This window comes from Nicotiana sylvestris, chromosome 3, assembly GCF_000393655.2.
Source record: "Nicotiana sylvestris chromosome 3, ASM39365v2, whole genome shotgun sequence".
NCBI lineage: Eukaryota > Viridiplantae > Streptophyta > Magnoliopsida > Solanales > Solanaceae > Nicotiana > Nicotiana sylvestris.
In genome coordinates, this window is record NC_091059.1 from 220,260,907 (window position 1) to 220,276,983 (window position 16,077).

General features: G+C 32.9%; 1 protein-coding gene across 1 annotated transcript; it reads left to right on the top strand.

The window, feature by feature from the left end:
- Positions 1–6,184: 6,184 nt before the first annotated feature.
- Positions 6,185–12,767, top strand: LOC104235989 (MADS-box protein EJ2). The gene is made up of 8 exons (XM_009789826.2): positions 6,185–6,576; positions 8,482–8,560; positions 9,161–9,222; positions 9,306–9,405; positions 10,441–10,482; positions 11,557–11,598; positions 11,709–11,842; positions 12,428–12,767. Exons 1-8 carry the CDS (start codon positions 6,392–6,394, stop codon positions 12,510–12,512), a joined length of 729 nt encoding a protein of 242 aa, XP_009788128.1. The 5' UTR covers positions 6,185–6,391; the 3' UTR covers positions 12,513–12,767.
- The last annotated feature ends 3,310 nt before the right edge of the window (positions 12,768–16,077 follow it).

Consider the following 16,077-nt stretch of genomic DNA (forward strand, 5'->3'; position numbering starts at 1 on the left):
ATTTTAAATTTTATGTGTTATTTATTAGAAAAAAAATTGGATTAAAAAAAGAGTCAAATAGGCCAGACACAGTGGTCTGCGTTTAGTTTTGACAAACAAAATGTGCAGATAATAAAGATTCGAGCCGTGAACAACATCTCAATTTAAACACCTTGGACTTTTAAGATATCTCACTCAATTGTATTAAGAGAATTCAAAATATAATGTACATAATCATATACAGTACTAGTATTTAACCTATATACATAATTTTTCGGAGAAGAGTGTTCGCTTGACCACCCTTCGAAAAATATGGCAACGCCAGTGAATGAATGGTCTTCTCTAAGAGAATTGTGGGCCAACATCCTCAATGCTAACCCTACACTGACAGGCGAGATAAAAATGCTACTAATGTATCTGGCAATACAAATATGGACTTATTTGGACACTACAATTGCTGATTCCTTGAAGAATTATGCATGCTTTGTAGTTCTCCAACTAAATTTGGCAAGACAAATTCTGGTCTTAACTTTTAAAATGATGTTTGAACTTCTTAAGTTTAGTATTTTCAATTTTGAAATTACGTACTATGTAAATGTGAAGGGGGATAAAATTGGACTTCTGATGGGAGGCGAATGATGGAAGTTCTCTTGAGTTTTGGTGCGAGTTTCACTAAGGGAGGATAATCCAATGGCATCTCAAGGACAAGATACAATTGAACTATTGAGGAAGTACTCCTCTCTCTCTCTCTCTCTCTTTTTTCTTTGCATTTTATGTTTAATAAAATAATTTATAGCTACCAAAGTATTATGATATATTATAATTTTAAATCTTATTTTTTTTTCCTAAACTCCACTGAATACTATCCAAAAATTGGGAAGGAGGGAAGTAACTATTAATTGGTGCAACCCCGGCAAATTCATAAAGGACGGACTTTATTTGATAGCGTTAATGAATAACAAAATTTTGGTATAAGAGTATGTCTTTTGGTGGACTTTGTTACATTATTATATATTTGGTCCTTATTTGTTTCAGAAACTTTGGCCACAACATGCGAAAATGATACTTTCCTTTCGTACGGCTAATATTCTAAACAAGTTTGGTACTTCAAATTTTCTTGACCATGTGATTGCTGTCAAGAAGGACTACTGAGGACAAAGACAAGGCTAATAAATTTAAAATAAAATATTCAAATAAATAATGTTGAATTTGTGATTATGATTTCACGTAATAATAGATAAGTTAATATCTCACCCGCATTTTTTTTCCATATTCAAAAGCGTAGTTAGAAGGAAAAAGTTTAAGTTATTTATCTATTTATTTTTTGATTTCTGGAAATTAGGGGAGGCAAAATGGTTAAAAGAAAACAGTTTACCACCCATATTGTCGTAGAAATGGCGTGTGATAGCCACTGTTTAAGGTGGTATTTACTTTTTATCCAGCATTTTTAATGCTTAGCAATAGTAGCCACTAGTCTATTAAAGTTAATATGAAAAGACTGTGTTACCCTTTCTTCTATCTCTTTTCCTTCTCAAACCCTCTATCAAGTCCGGGTTTGACATAAAAGTCTCTATCCAGTCTTCGGTAAATACTGGAATTAATTTGATCTAAAAAGATATTCTAAATCTACTACTCGTCAATGTCCAAACTTCAAATCATTAAAAACCTTGGATGCTCTTTCTTAACAATATTTCTTCTCTTGTTGAAACTACTCATGTATTTTAGTTCCTGCTTATATCATTCCTTTTTTCTTTAAATTTCACCTAAATGATTCTAGAAGCATTTTTATTGAGTTCTGAAAGTGGCCAGATATTTTACTTTTTGCTGTTAACAATGATTTTGATAATTGTAATCATGGTGTTTTCGGCGAGGCAAATACAGTCTGTGCAATTCGAGGTATTATCGGGTTACATAAAATGCATAGCAGAAGACATAATGAGTCATGGTTATGGTAGGTACTTAGTCCTGAACTTAGAGTTAGAAGTTCAAAAGTTAAGGACACTTGGTCCTGAACTTCGAGTTCCAAGTTCAAAAGTTAAGGACACTTGGTCATGAACTTAGACTAACAAGCTCAAAAGTTAAGGACAATAGGTCCTGAACTTACAGTTATAAGTTCAAAAGTTAAGGACTATAGGTCGTGAAGTCCTGAACTTAGACTAACAAGCTCAAAAGTTAAGGACAATAGGTCATGAACTTAGGCTAAGAAGCCCAAAAGTTAAGGACAATAGGTCCTGAAGTCCTGAACTTAGACTAACAAACTCAAAAGTTAAGGACAATATGTCCTGAACTTGGGCTAAGAAGCCCAAAAGTTAAGGACAATAGGTCCTGAACTTAGACTAACAAGCTCAAAAGTTAAGGACAATAGGTCCTGAACTTAGACTAACAAGCTCAAAAATTAAGGACACTTGGTCCTGAACTTCCAGTTATAAGTTCAACATTTAAGGAGATGTAGTCCTGAGGTCCTGAACTTAGAGTTCGAAGTTCAAAAGTTAAGGACATTTAGTCCTGAAGTCCTGAAGTTAAGTTCAAAAGTTAAGGACATGAGTAGAAGGGTATTTTCGTCCGGGCAGTTAAAGTTTATTAAAGCAGTGGCTAAAGACTAAAGACATTTTAAATAGTGGCTTAAAAGTAAATACATGTGTTATTAGTGGCTAACCATGTACTTCCCCCCATATTATCCACTAAAAAATAGGTTGGATAATGAACTTTTTAAAAATGGGTCAAATATGAATAAGAATCATATTATCCATTTAGAAATGATAACCAATGGATAACCATTGGGAGAAATTAAAAAATAGTCAGATTTACAACTGGTCGTTCAAAAATAACACAGTTTCAAAAGTAATCGAAAGTTAGCCACTTTTCATATAAAGATAAATCTGAGCGAAAACACTGTTCAAAACCCACAAAAAACGTCAGTATATTATACTGGAGTTCCAGCATAAGTATGCTTGAACTCCAACATATTATACTGGAGTTCCGGCATAAGTACACTAGAGCTCCGGCATAAGTACACTAGAGCTCCAGCATAATATACTGGAGTTCCAACAAAATATACTGGAGTTCCAGCAAGTATAATTGTCCAGTATAATATATTGGAGTTTGGAGCACCAGTGCTCTAGTCTCCAATATATTATACTGGAGTCAGCAAAGTATACCGGTCCAGCATAATATGCTGGAGTTCATACACATGTGCACCGAACTTCAGTATATTATGCTGGACCGGTCTCTGTTGCAGCAAAATATTTTTCATTGACTTCGTAAAAATGCTGACTATTTTTGAATGACCAGTCCGAAAACTGGCTATACCGTACTTTTTTTACATAACCATTTGGTCTAACTTTTACATTTGTAAAGCCTCAAGAATTCATGGATAATATGGTAACCATATTATCCGCTGGTTAACTCGTTTTTTATCCGTATTAAATATGGATCAAATCAGATAATTAATCCGTTTTTATTATCCATTTTTGACCCAAACCATATCCGACCCCCTTTTTGCCATTCCTACCGGAGATAAAGAGTAAGCTGCCGTACGTTGCCCTTGCCAAAACAATATAATGAGTAAATCTGTAAATGGAAAGAAAGAAAAAGAAAGTTAAAAAAGAACGTGGCCAAGGGAAAATATTCAGGATAGTGGGGAGAGAGTATTCCAATGAAGCGTCGACACGCAGCGGAGAGTAAAAGGTCGAGAGTGTCACTTTTAAGGTTGTAGTTCATGTCCAATAGGTATTACGATGTGAAACATTAATATACCCAAAACCCACAAAAAGCAAAATATCTGGAAAGTAATAGTAAGTAATATACAGACTACCCCTCAGTTATAGCTAACTGTAACTAAGCAGGGTAACTCTATGTACCCTCATCCCCATTCCCCACCCAAATAGCTATACTTGTATTCACCTAAAAACTATGTACATATACAGTGGCGATGCAATTTTTTCTTACAATATACTAAACTTTAAGCTATCATTTCTACCAATAATAACAATAATAACAACAACAAACTTAGTCCCATTTGGCGATAGATTTTGCCAAGTTTTTTTCAAATTCTTTTGGCAAAATATGTTTGTTTATAGATTTTATCCATATTTTGGCAGATTTTGAAAACAAAATTTCCAAATCTCAAAACTAGAACTAGACCTGTTTTTGGCCCAAAATATTAGTGTTGGATTCTTTTCACAATTTCAAAAATTACCCCAAACTTTTGTATTTTATAGAAAATCCCACCATCTATTATGACCTAACTAATCCACCAACTAATTACTAGTATCATTTTCTTTTGGACAGGTGAATCTTGTAATATTATTGCAATTTAACGAATTATAGTGGCTAGTAATTGGGGTTGAGCCGACGGAAGCGGAGTTGAAGTGAGGCTTGACTCTCAAGTCATTCCCAAGAGGGGTAGTTTCAAGTACCTTGGATCGGTTATTCAGGGGATCGGGGAGATTGACGAGGATGTCACACACCGTATAGGGGTGGGGTGGATGAAGTGGAGGTTAGCGTCGGGAGTCTTGTGTGACAAGAAAGTGCCACCGTTACTAAAAGGTAAGTTTTATAGAGCAGTGGTTAGGCCTGCCATGTTATATGGAACTGAATGTTGGTCGGTAAAGAACTCACACATCCAGAAGATGAAAGTAGCAGAGATGAGGATGTTGAGGTGGATGTGCGGGCATACAAGGATGGATAAGATTAGGAATGAAGATATTCGAGAGAAGGTGGGCGTGGACCCCATGGAGGACAAGATGCGGGAAGTAAGACTCAGATGGTTCGGGCACATTCAGAGGAGGAGCACTGATGCACCGGTGAGGAGGTGTGAGAGACTGCTGTAGTGGGCACGCAGAGAGGTAGTGAGCGACCTAAGAAGTATTGAGGAGAGGTGATCAGACAGGACATGGCGCGACTTAGGATTACTGAGGACATGGCTCTTGACAGAGAATTATGGAGGTCGAGCATTAAGGTTGTAGGTTAGGGGAAAATTGTGAATATTTCTATAGCACAATAGAGTGAGACTAGCCAGTTAGGAGTTAGACTAAGAATGTCATTGGTCGTTTATTGATGCAGGGCTTTATCTGCTAGTTTTTACTATACCAGCCATCTATTTCGTAATTCGTATTCTGTATTTCATATCTCCTATATTGCTGTTATTTTATTATGCATTTTTATGGTACTAATATATCGTCTCCTGTTGTTTTTTTGAGCCGAGGGTCTCCTGGAAATAGCCTCTCTACCTTTCGGGGTAGGGGTAAGGTTTGCGTACATATTACCCTCCCCAGACCCCACTGTGGGATTATACTGGGTTGTTGTTGTTGTTGTTGTTGTAGTAATTGTGTAATTAGCAGTTGGTATTAAAAAAACAGGTTATGGTTTTAGGATAGTCTATTATGTAGTAATGATAATTTTGTGCCGAACTTATTTATGTTCAGGACTATGGTTTATGTTAATGATAATGTATGACATTGATGAGGTTCTGCATATACAAGATTACCAAGTTTGTTTGTTTGGTATTGTTGGGTATTTTTCATAGTTTTTAGAACTTATGGGTATAAGTCACATTTCATGTTTATTTTTTTTATATAAAAAAAAGTGAAATATATTTTGAAAAATTATGTCCAAACAGATTTTCCTCTTCAAACCAAACTTCACCCAAATCAGATTTTTAAAAATGAATTTGGGAATCTATTGTCAAACGCTAGCTCAATATAATTCCATGAGTAGGGTTTGATGAGGATAGAGCGTACGCAGACCTTACCCCTATCGGTGAAGATAGAAAGGTTGTTTCCGATTTATCAATTAATGTTTATCCCACAATTTAATTCTATATAATTAACTCATAAGCGATTTGAATGTGTAAATATTTTCTGTACTAAATAAAACTTAAAATCCAATAAGTATAAATTTATATATATTTCGTATACTCCTTATATAGAGTGAGTCTTTTTTTTCTACATAGAGAAATTAGATACACTTTTTAGGGTATGCAGGGCCACTTGACTCTAAGGGTAAAATATAAATGTACTTTCCTCAGGTGAGATCCATAGGTGCTGATGACTTGGCTGGTTTGAGAATAAATATAATCATTAACCTGATTTATTAATTCTTTTCCTTTTTTGTTTTTAGTGAGAGGTTTTTTTTTTTTCAAGTAGGGTATTTAGGGGGGGGGTGGGGTTAGGGGATAAGAAAAATACCATCTGGTTATAGGTAAGGGACCAAAGATACAGAAGCCCCAGGGTTTCCATTTTTTTCATCTTCTCTCCCCCTTTCATTTCCCTCATTTCATTTAATTTGGTACCCTTTTTTATTCTTTGCACTACTAAAAGTAGTTCCAGCTGCTAACCAAGAGTGGAATAATCCCTTATATCATCTCTCAGGCAAATTACAAAGATAGAAAGAAAGAGAAAAGAGAATAAAAATGGGAAGAGGAAGAGTAGAACTGAAGAGAATAGAGAACAAAATAAACAGGCAAGTTACTTTTGCTAAGAGAAGAAATGGACTTCTCAAGAAAGCCTATGAACTTTCTGTTCTGTGCGATGCTGAGGTTGCTCTCATCATATTTTCTAATCGTGGTAAACTCTATGAGTTCTGCAGCACTTCAAGGTATTACAAAAATAACCACTTCTTCCTTCTAAATCCTTTTCAGTTTATATATATAATAACCTCTCTTTTTTTATAGTTTTTTTTGGCTACTTCTCTATGTTTTCTAGGGTCTGTTTTTCCGAAACCCTTATATGTGGAAGTTGACAAAAAAAGAATTGCAAATTTCTGGTCTTTAATGACTTCATATTCTTACTTCATTAAATTTGATTTAAAGAGTTCCATTCCCTCTCTCACTTCAATTTTTAAGCAAGATCTGATTTGTCTTAATATGCCGTACTTTTACCACATATATATATATATATATATATATATATATATATATATATATATATATATATATATATATATATATATATATATATGATGTATTCTCTCTCTATACTCAAGAATTGATTTTTCATTTGGGATATCAACTATTTTACAATTCTTCTTTCGTTCTTTGGAGGATCTACTTCTTTGTGTTATCATCATCTTGTAGTATTTGTTTTTTAAACTTTTTTGCATATGTAAATATTGATGTTTTTCGTTTTAATTTTTTGGACAGTCTTTGCTAGTATATAAATTTTTATATCTGACTGTTTTTGAAATTTTATTTCCTTTTTCCTGTAGAGTCATTCTTGGCTTGCAGATAGATTTTTATGAGTTTGATTTCTAATTAAAAAAAATCATCTTTTGAATGAAACTATTGAGCACTAAACACCTTTCGTTAAAGAAACTACCAAAAATTCTGAAAACCTAATCAGTAATTTTCCACGTTACAACAATTTTTCACTGTTAAGATTTGATTTGCAGAGGTGTCATGTTTGACAGTCCAAATACTGCTACTTTTGTTCTTTGATTCCCAAGACGGAGCTAAGACTGCTTATGTTAGTTTCGAAGCTGCCAAAGCTTTAAATCCCATTGTAAAAAGATCATTAATAATGATTATAAGAAATGTACTCCATTATTTAAAAGTTGAAGGGATATTTCCACCGGATAATTGTCAATTTTTGTGACCAGGAGTCTATATATTTTGGTAATTTGAGTGCTTGAACCATGTTAAGCAATATATATTTTGATTATTAAATAGATACATTTTCACTTATATTTTTTATATTTGCCAATAAATTTAAATAACATGAGTTAATCCAGACATGTTACATAATTGATTTAGGCCCTTTATTAGTTTAAGGCGTTAAGCTTGTTTTAGCCTAGATGTCTTCAAGTTTGAATTTACCGATGATCTACCAAGAACACCTATTCTTATTTGACCAAATCATATTTATAAACAAGAAAAAACTTTGTGCATGTCCATGGATGGTAAATTGAAGAATTAATTGCTTGAAGAACATGCACGAGTCATTTCTTTTATTTCACTATATATTTAAAACGAGAAATTCTTTTGAGCAATGACTTCTGTTTGCTAATTGATAGGAAGAACCTCTTTCTGTTTGTTAAAATTCGCAATCTGCAGAGAACTTTGATATTACATGAGTATAGAGAATAATTTAGAACAAATATTGCTTTTTAATCTGAAGAGTAGATCTCTTATGCAAAAAATGTTAGAAAGAATTTCTATGTAATAAGAGGAGATAGTCACCGGAAATTATTAAGCTCCAGCTTGGCCATAGATTTTGTCTACAATTTTTTTCTATTTTTTTTCGAAAACATTGTTTATTCATGGAATGTTATTAGGTATTGAAAAAAAAATTCAACTTCCCAAAAACTGGTTAAGGTACGTTTCTGGGTGAAAATTTTTTCTTCTACTCACAAAATTTTAACTTTTATTTCAAATAAAATCCATGTCCAAACACAACTTAACTTCCAAAAATTATTTTTCAATACAACTTGAAAAACTCTTTTCTCAAGTTTCATTCAAATCTATGTTCAAACGCTAGCTAAATATATCATTTTTCATTCTTGTAGCATGATGAAAACAATTGAAAAGTATCAACGTTGCAGCTATGCTACTTTGGAAGCCAGCCAATCAGCTACTGATACTCAGGTAAGTATTCATGCACTCTTTTCATTATCACAGCTGCAATTATATTATCCCATAAGTGATTCTTTACGGGAAAACAAATTAAAGTTATTTTATAAGATGATAGCTATCTTTATAGGAAAGAAAAGGCTTTGAGTTTTTACAGTTTTCTTTGGTTGAAACTTGGTTCTACTTTGTAGAACTTAACATTGGTTATATTTGGAAGCAATAATCTTGATTATTTTTAAATAGGGAGCCTAAAGTCCAAGGGCACAATTTGGCCTTAAAATAAGGAACATCAAATCGTACAGTCCAAGGGCACTTAATTTATCATGCAAATAGACCTAGTTATGAAAATAAAGTTCGAATGTGATTTTTTCCAGCATTTTATATATGATGAGCATTTCACATCGCATATTCGTTATCGTTTTCTTGAGTTACTACACAATCTATAATCTCAACTTCAAGCCCTTGGTATAATTGGACTCTTTTCATGTAGTATACTACACAAAAGAAAACACTTTTTTTGCAGGTTGGATTAGTTATATTTTTCAAGTATAATTTAATAAACTCCTTAATTTTGTGAAATCATGGAAAAGTTAAAATTGCTTAATTTTGTGACAGAACAACTACCATGAGTATTTGAGGCTAAAAGCTAGAGTTGAGCTCCTACAACGATCTCAGAGGTAAGTTCTTAAATCTTAATTATATAATGCTTTCTGTATGCCCATTGATTTGTTACCTTTTATGAACTCAAATTATTACACAGAAACCTTCTTGGGGAAGATTTGGGGACATTAAGTACCAAGGACCTCGAGCAGCTTGAGAATCAATTAGAAGCGTCCTTAAAGCAAATCAGGTCAAGGAAGGTAAATTACTTTGATCTTATACACAACAACAAAAATTCCAGCATAATCCCACAGACAAGAACTGGGGAAGGTCAGAGCCAATCGAAGCCAAGAGATCTTAAGCTTATTGGTTCGGTATTCTAGTTCTTTTAAGCTACTGTGTTCTAAATTAATAATTTGTAATTGTTTAATAGATTTCTTAAAATTAATATAAGATTTTGATCAAAGCTACTGGATTCGGCTGAATCCTAGGAGGGTAGTATGGACACAGACCTTACCTTTGTCTTGAGAATGAATTTGATCTCATATGAATGATTCTAATACCCTTTTTTTTAATACTGTAATGCCTTGATTACTGCCTCCATAGGTTCTGTCTGATAAATTATTTTTCGGGCCAGTTCTCTTTCAAGCATTTTTCTAACAATTATTGTGGGTGTGGGAGGACCAAACTAAATTAAGGAGGGGAAAAGAAAAGCTATTATAATAATAAAAGCTTTTACAGTAGCATATAAGGTTGCTTCTCTTGTTGAGTTACGCATCCATCTTAAACATTATATGTAGATTTAAACTAGTTTGTTTTCCTTTCAATACTCAAGGTTCATTTGGTTATAGATCCCTAATGTGTAACCAAATATTTTTTATGAAATAAATAATTAAGAATTAATTATTGCACAAAAAATGACCATGTAAGATCAATTATTACTTGGTACTTATCAAAAAAAAATTACTTTAAAAGCTCTTTTATCTTTGATATCTTTTATCCTTGTATTGCTAAAACAAATTTTCTTATTCAACATTTTATCCCACATAAACTAATACAGGTTTTTGCATAACGTGTGGAATGATTAGTTTTTGTTTTATAACCAACCAAAAATTGTGTTACTTCTGCAAAAGTCTATACTGCGAATATTTTGATTGATACATTATAAGGATTTTGGACTTAAGATTGTTTGCAAGATGTCTCACATCATAAGTAAACAATTCTACTGAAAAGAAAACAGATTTCAATTAATAGAGGTTTTCTCCAACAATATTCTTTGTTTTTGCCCTTTGCAGACACACTTCATGCTGGATCAGCTTGCAGACCTTCAACAAAGGGTAATCATTATGATTATAACTTTTAATCCTTAAATTTCCTATTGATTAAAGTAGGGGTGTACAAAGGAAACCGAGAAACCGCATCAACCCGATAATCCAAGTCAAACCAAGAAAAAGAAACTCGACTATAGTTTGGTTTGATTTGGTTTGGTGTTAGAAAAAAAAAACCCGACCATAATTGGTTTGGTTTGGTTTTAATTAAAGAAAGTCAAACCGAAACAAAACCAACCCGACATTACATATATAAATTTTTTAGATATATTTAATATATAAATATACTTATTTTTTATGTAATTTATAAATATTTCTTAAAAAATTTCATAAATTTATCTTTTAAGGTATTATTTCAAGGTTGGACTTAGAACTTTTGAATGTTCCAATAAGTTTTATAGCCATTAACATTAGTAAACTAAATAATGCTAACAAAAGCTTAAACCAAAATCAAATCAATACTAATGCTAACAAAAGACATTCAATTCAATACTATGAACTGGAATGTATTGAATATCTATATTCTGTTTTGAAATAATTTAGATAAAAATGCATAACCTATTTTTATTTTTTCTTTAACGTTTAGTCATGTAATTAATATTCCCTTATTAGTCTACTTTTTTTATCATGACTTAGTACTTTTTGATTATGTTTATTTTTTTTTTGTGGCTTTTTAATTAGGAATATTTATATTACATAATTTTATTGTTCTTATTGTTAAATATTTTAGGAATATGTCATGACACATCTCATATTTTGTATTATTTTCTTGAAAAATACTTTATATAGTTGTATCTTACTAGGATTAAAGAAATATTTTGAGCACAATTTATAAATTTTGTTCTACGAAGATTTTACCAGAAAAAAAAAACCCCGAAAAAACCTGAATAACCCGAAAATTCGAGAAAACCGAAGAGTGAAAAACCTGAATTTTATTGGTTTGGTTTGGTCTTTAGATTTAATAACCTGACACAATTGATTTAGTTTGATAATTGTTAAACCCGAACCAATCCGGTTTATGTACATCCCTAGATTAAAGGAAGAGAGAGTTATTAACCTATTTGTAAGCTATAAATTTGGCAGGAGCAAATGCTGGCAGAATCTAATAAACATCTCCGGAGAAAGGTAAAAAGAGATAACTAATCGATCAGATCAAATCTCTGTCTCTTTTTCTTTTTTCTAAGTGTTTTGAAGTCATGCATGTTGTGCTTAATTTTATGGTGTACGTTTGTCAGCTGGAAGAAAGTGCAGCTGGAATTCCTCTTCGATTGTGTTGGGAAGATGGAGCTCAAGCAATGCAACTCAACCGTCTCCCTCAAACTGAGGGTTTCTTTCAGCCTCTTGGATTGACTTCTTCTCCTCAATTTGGGTAACTATTAATCTCCGATATTTTTTGTTGTTGTTACATATCTTTTGTTTTTGAGCCAAGGGTCTTTCGGAAACAACCTCTCTACCCTCATGGGTAGGGGTAAGGTCTGCGTACACTCTACCCTGCTCAGACCCCACTAGTGGGATTATTACTGAGTTATTGTTGTTGTACAATCTGAATTTGCTTCAAAATATTTCTTGTTTTTGAATAACAAGAGCCAGTTTGTTACTTTTTGATTGTTACTTAAATTTTATTATACGTGTCGTTAAATCCGTTGTTCCGTAATGATAAAAAGTATACTTTTTATGTCCGATTTTCTTCAAAATATATATGTTATACTGAAACGATGGATTTGGTGTGGAACGACCGAAGAAGAGTAGTTTAGACATATACTCGTAATTAAGGCTATTACATGACTTTTCTTAAACTATGTGCAAAAACATTAGAGGACATATACTATAGACTAGGGTAGTAAATAATTTCAACCTTTATGGACCAATACTAGCAGTATACACAGTTTCATGAAATTAAGTATTCATTCTTGATGGTAATTACATTTATTATTATTCTGGTTATTTTATACAGATACAATCATGTGGGCACGGATGAGGTGAATGGAGGAGCATCAGCTCATAATATGAATGGATTTATTCCAGGGTGGATGCTGTAAATTTGATAAATCAAGGCAGCTGCTCCATCTTTGCTTCAACGAAATAAAATAATAGTATATTGCATTTTCTTTTCGTTTGTTGCAAATTGTATTTAGAAACTCTTAAGTATTATTGGGCAAGGACAATAATATGTATTCATAAGTTGTTACCATAACATTTGAATGGCCCTGCTTGATTGGCCATTATGTATTTCTGCTTGTATTCCATGTAATTAAATGGAATTGTTGCATTATTAATTGTATCTTTGAATCATATATAGCTGTGTTGATTTTGTACGCCATAAATTTCAAATATGCTTTTCCATATTACAGGAATTAGATGAGTGATGTTCGTTTTCTGATGCAGAATGTCGTCTACAGCCAATTTGTGATAAATGTAGTGACTTGTCCCTAACTGGCTAATCGGGAGCAGAGCAGCCCAGTGCACTAAGTTTTTGCTATATGCGGGAAAGGGCTGGACCACAAGGGTCTATTGTATGTAATCTTATCTTGCATTTCTGCATGAGGTCGTTTTCACGGCTCGAATCTGTGACCCCCTAATTATATGATATCAACTTTACTAATTACGTCAAAGCTCCCATTCAAATTGACTAATTGGGCTTTGGTTATTTATGGACAACTTGGGTCTTGACGTGAACAAGGTTCCAAGTATAATTATGGCAATTTAATTCACAAATTGAAAAATTTATCTAATTGGACACCTTGAGGTATTTAGAAGATATGATCGTATATGAATACAATTTACTCATCTTTGGTTTTATATTTTATTAAACTCGTGTGAAAATTGAAAAAAATTTGTAATTGGCAATAAAACCTCCCGAAATATTTCTGCATCGAATTCTTTTCATCTTTCATTGTATAGTTACGCCATGGACTCAGGTTGATGGAGCTTAGATGTTCAGAAAGACAAAGATTAAAGAAGACCACTATTTAAACCTAGTACTTTAAAAGGGTAAAGTATAATTCCAACGAGATTATGTTGGAATCAAATCAAATGCAATCTACTTGAAGGCATCAACCCTAACATGTTTACTTATAGACGCAAGCTTGTGTTAAGAATAAGAATCCACAAAAAAAAAATGTTTTTGTAGCTTTGTTCACCAAAAAAAGTAGCAATATAAGACTCAAAATATCTGTCGGTTGAGGCCTCACCGGGCCTTCATAAATCAGTCTCTCAACAATTAGTATTTCTTATGAATAGTAGGGCACTGATGGAGAACTTATCGACGACAAAAAAGACGAGGTTTCTGTTGGAGGGTCCCTGACGCCCCGAGTCAAATGGAATTGAAAAGACTTTTTTTATATTTATAAACAAGGTGGCATCTCGAAAGTGCCGCTAGTCGGTTTAATCATGAAACGTCCAAAAAGCCTGGTCAAATGCGAACATTATTATTATAATAATATGCCCTAGAACATCTTATTGAATTGCCTTAGCGTTACGTGGGAAGAGAATTTATCTATTCAGCCCCCGACTTCAATTTGGCCTTCTTAGCTATAAATAGGTTTTCATCTTGTACATATAAATGACCATTATATATCCAACACACAAAGATCAACTCTTGTTATTCCCTCCTTTCAAATCTATTACTAGTAATTCAATTCGTTACAACTTTCTCATTATTGGGTTTTAAGAATTCTATTGTTTTGTCTTACAAGCTTTCTCTTGAAGTTCAAGCCTATTTTCTAGTTCCATTATACTACTAGTAGAATTTTCTTTGCTAAGAGTTCCAACGAAAACGTCCTAAAAACTCAATTGAGAAGTAGAGTTTCCTCCTAATTTAGGGCAAATAAATTGACTTCTTTGAAAATAATTGGATGATGAATTCGACTGCTATAATGGATTAAAATCAACCGACTTATAATTCTTGTCAAAACCACTAACGGAAAAAACAAATAAAGAATGTTTCCTTGTTTGGGCTTTGCAAGGCCAAGCAACCCCCCCCCCCACCCCCCACCCACCCACTCCACTGTATTCCACTCATTTCCAACATCGTATAGACAAGGAGATAAGATTCTGATTTCTGATAATCATATCTGAATACGTTCAAATCTTTAAGATATGTATAAGTCCAATTCAATGCATTTTGCTTTATACTACACAGAAAAATGCTTGGAGTATCGAAAGAAGTTAAGTATCTTGCAAAATCCTTCTGCTCTAACAAGTTGATTTAATTTTTCAAGGTTTCTTCAGTTGACTTGTATTGTTTGCTTTCTCTTACTACAAGTACATGTCCAACGTAGCTAATGGCGGGCGTTCAAGATTTAATATATATGTACAAAAATTATTTTTGACATATATATTCCGTATATATTTTTTATATGCAATATAACTTTTCGGCTAATGGTATTCTGTCGATGAAAATAACAAAGACAACATTGCAATTTCTAAAATTTTATTCAAGCAGAAACTAATAATCCAATTAAATAAATGGATAGTAAAGAAGAAACAAAGAAAAGCATGGTGGTTGGATGAGAAAAAGGGAGGAATATGTTTACCATGTTTATACTATCTTAAATGTCTCTCATTCTTACTTGATTAGGGCATTAGGCCAAGAAAAGGAAATTAGTCAAAGTTAAAGATAGCCGAAAATGGACAAAGCCCACTAGTGCAACTTGCATGTGGAGCCAAATCCAATGGACCCCAGCCCACGTGAAAGCCCAGCTACCTCTTTATTTTTTTAGGAAATATACCACCAAAAAATTTACTTAAATTCATTTTTTCCCATTTTCACTTTCTCCTTTTAGATTTTTTACTACGCTGCATAGTAAAATACTTCCATTTGAGAGTAGACAATATTACTGAGGTTTCCACATTATTGTTGTTCTTTTTCTATTTTCTTCTTTCTCTTTTATACTGATGGCTTACATATATATATCATAATAAAAAGAAACTAGGGGAGGTGCACCTGCACGTGTCTGCATTTTGCCGGTCAATTTGTATAGTATTAAATAGGGGTAACATTTATATTACCTCTTTTGACGTGTCTGTATATTTTTTTGCAGCAAATTGGTTTACACTAAAAGAAATATATAAGCACTTTAACCATTTTCAAGTGGACGGAGAAGCTTTTAGCACTCCTCTTTTTTCCTTTTCTTTTTCTATTTCTTTTGTGGGATGTGACAGATCACTTAGTTTTGTTCAATTTTTTTTTTCTTTAGGCTAATATGACATAAATATGACGATGGTATCAATTTACACGATAAATTGTTAGATTAGAAAAATGGCATATATGTTTGAGTCAATGTTCGATTGACGTACAATTAGATTCTTCTCTCTATATATATCCTTTAATCAAGATGGTAGTGTCGATGAAACAATTATTATACAATATTTGTTATTCTCAAAACAACTCTATGAAAAAGAATACAAGGGTGTGTTTTATGAAAAGATTAAAGGGAGACCTAATGGACCCATTACGGGTTTTATTAAGTTTAGCTTATATTCACGTCTTCCTAGACCTTTTTTTTCGTTTTCCACCCGGTGTTCGGTTCCATGTTGGGGCCGACTAAATTCGGATTCGTGCCGGAAAGTCCCACATTGGGGGTAAAGCGCTCCCTAATAAAG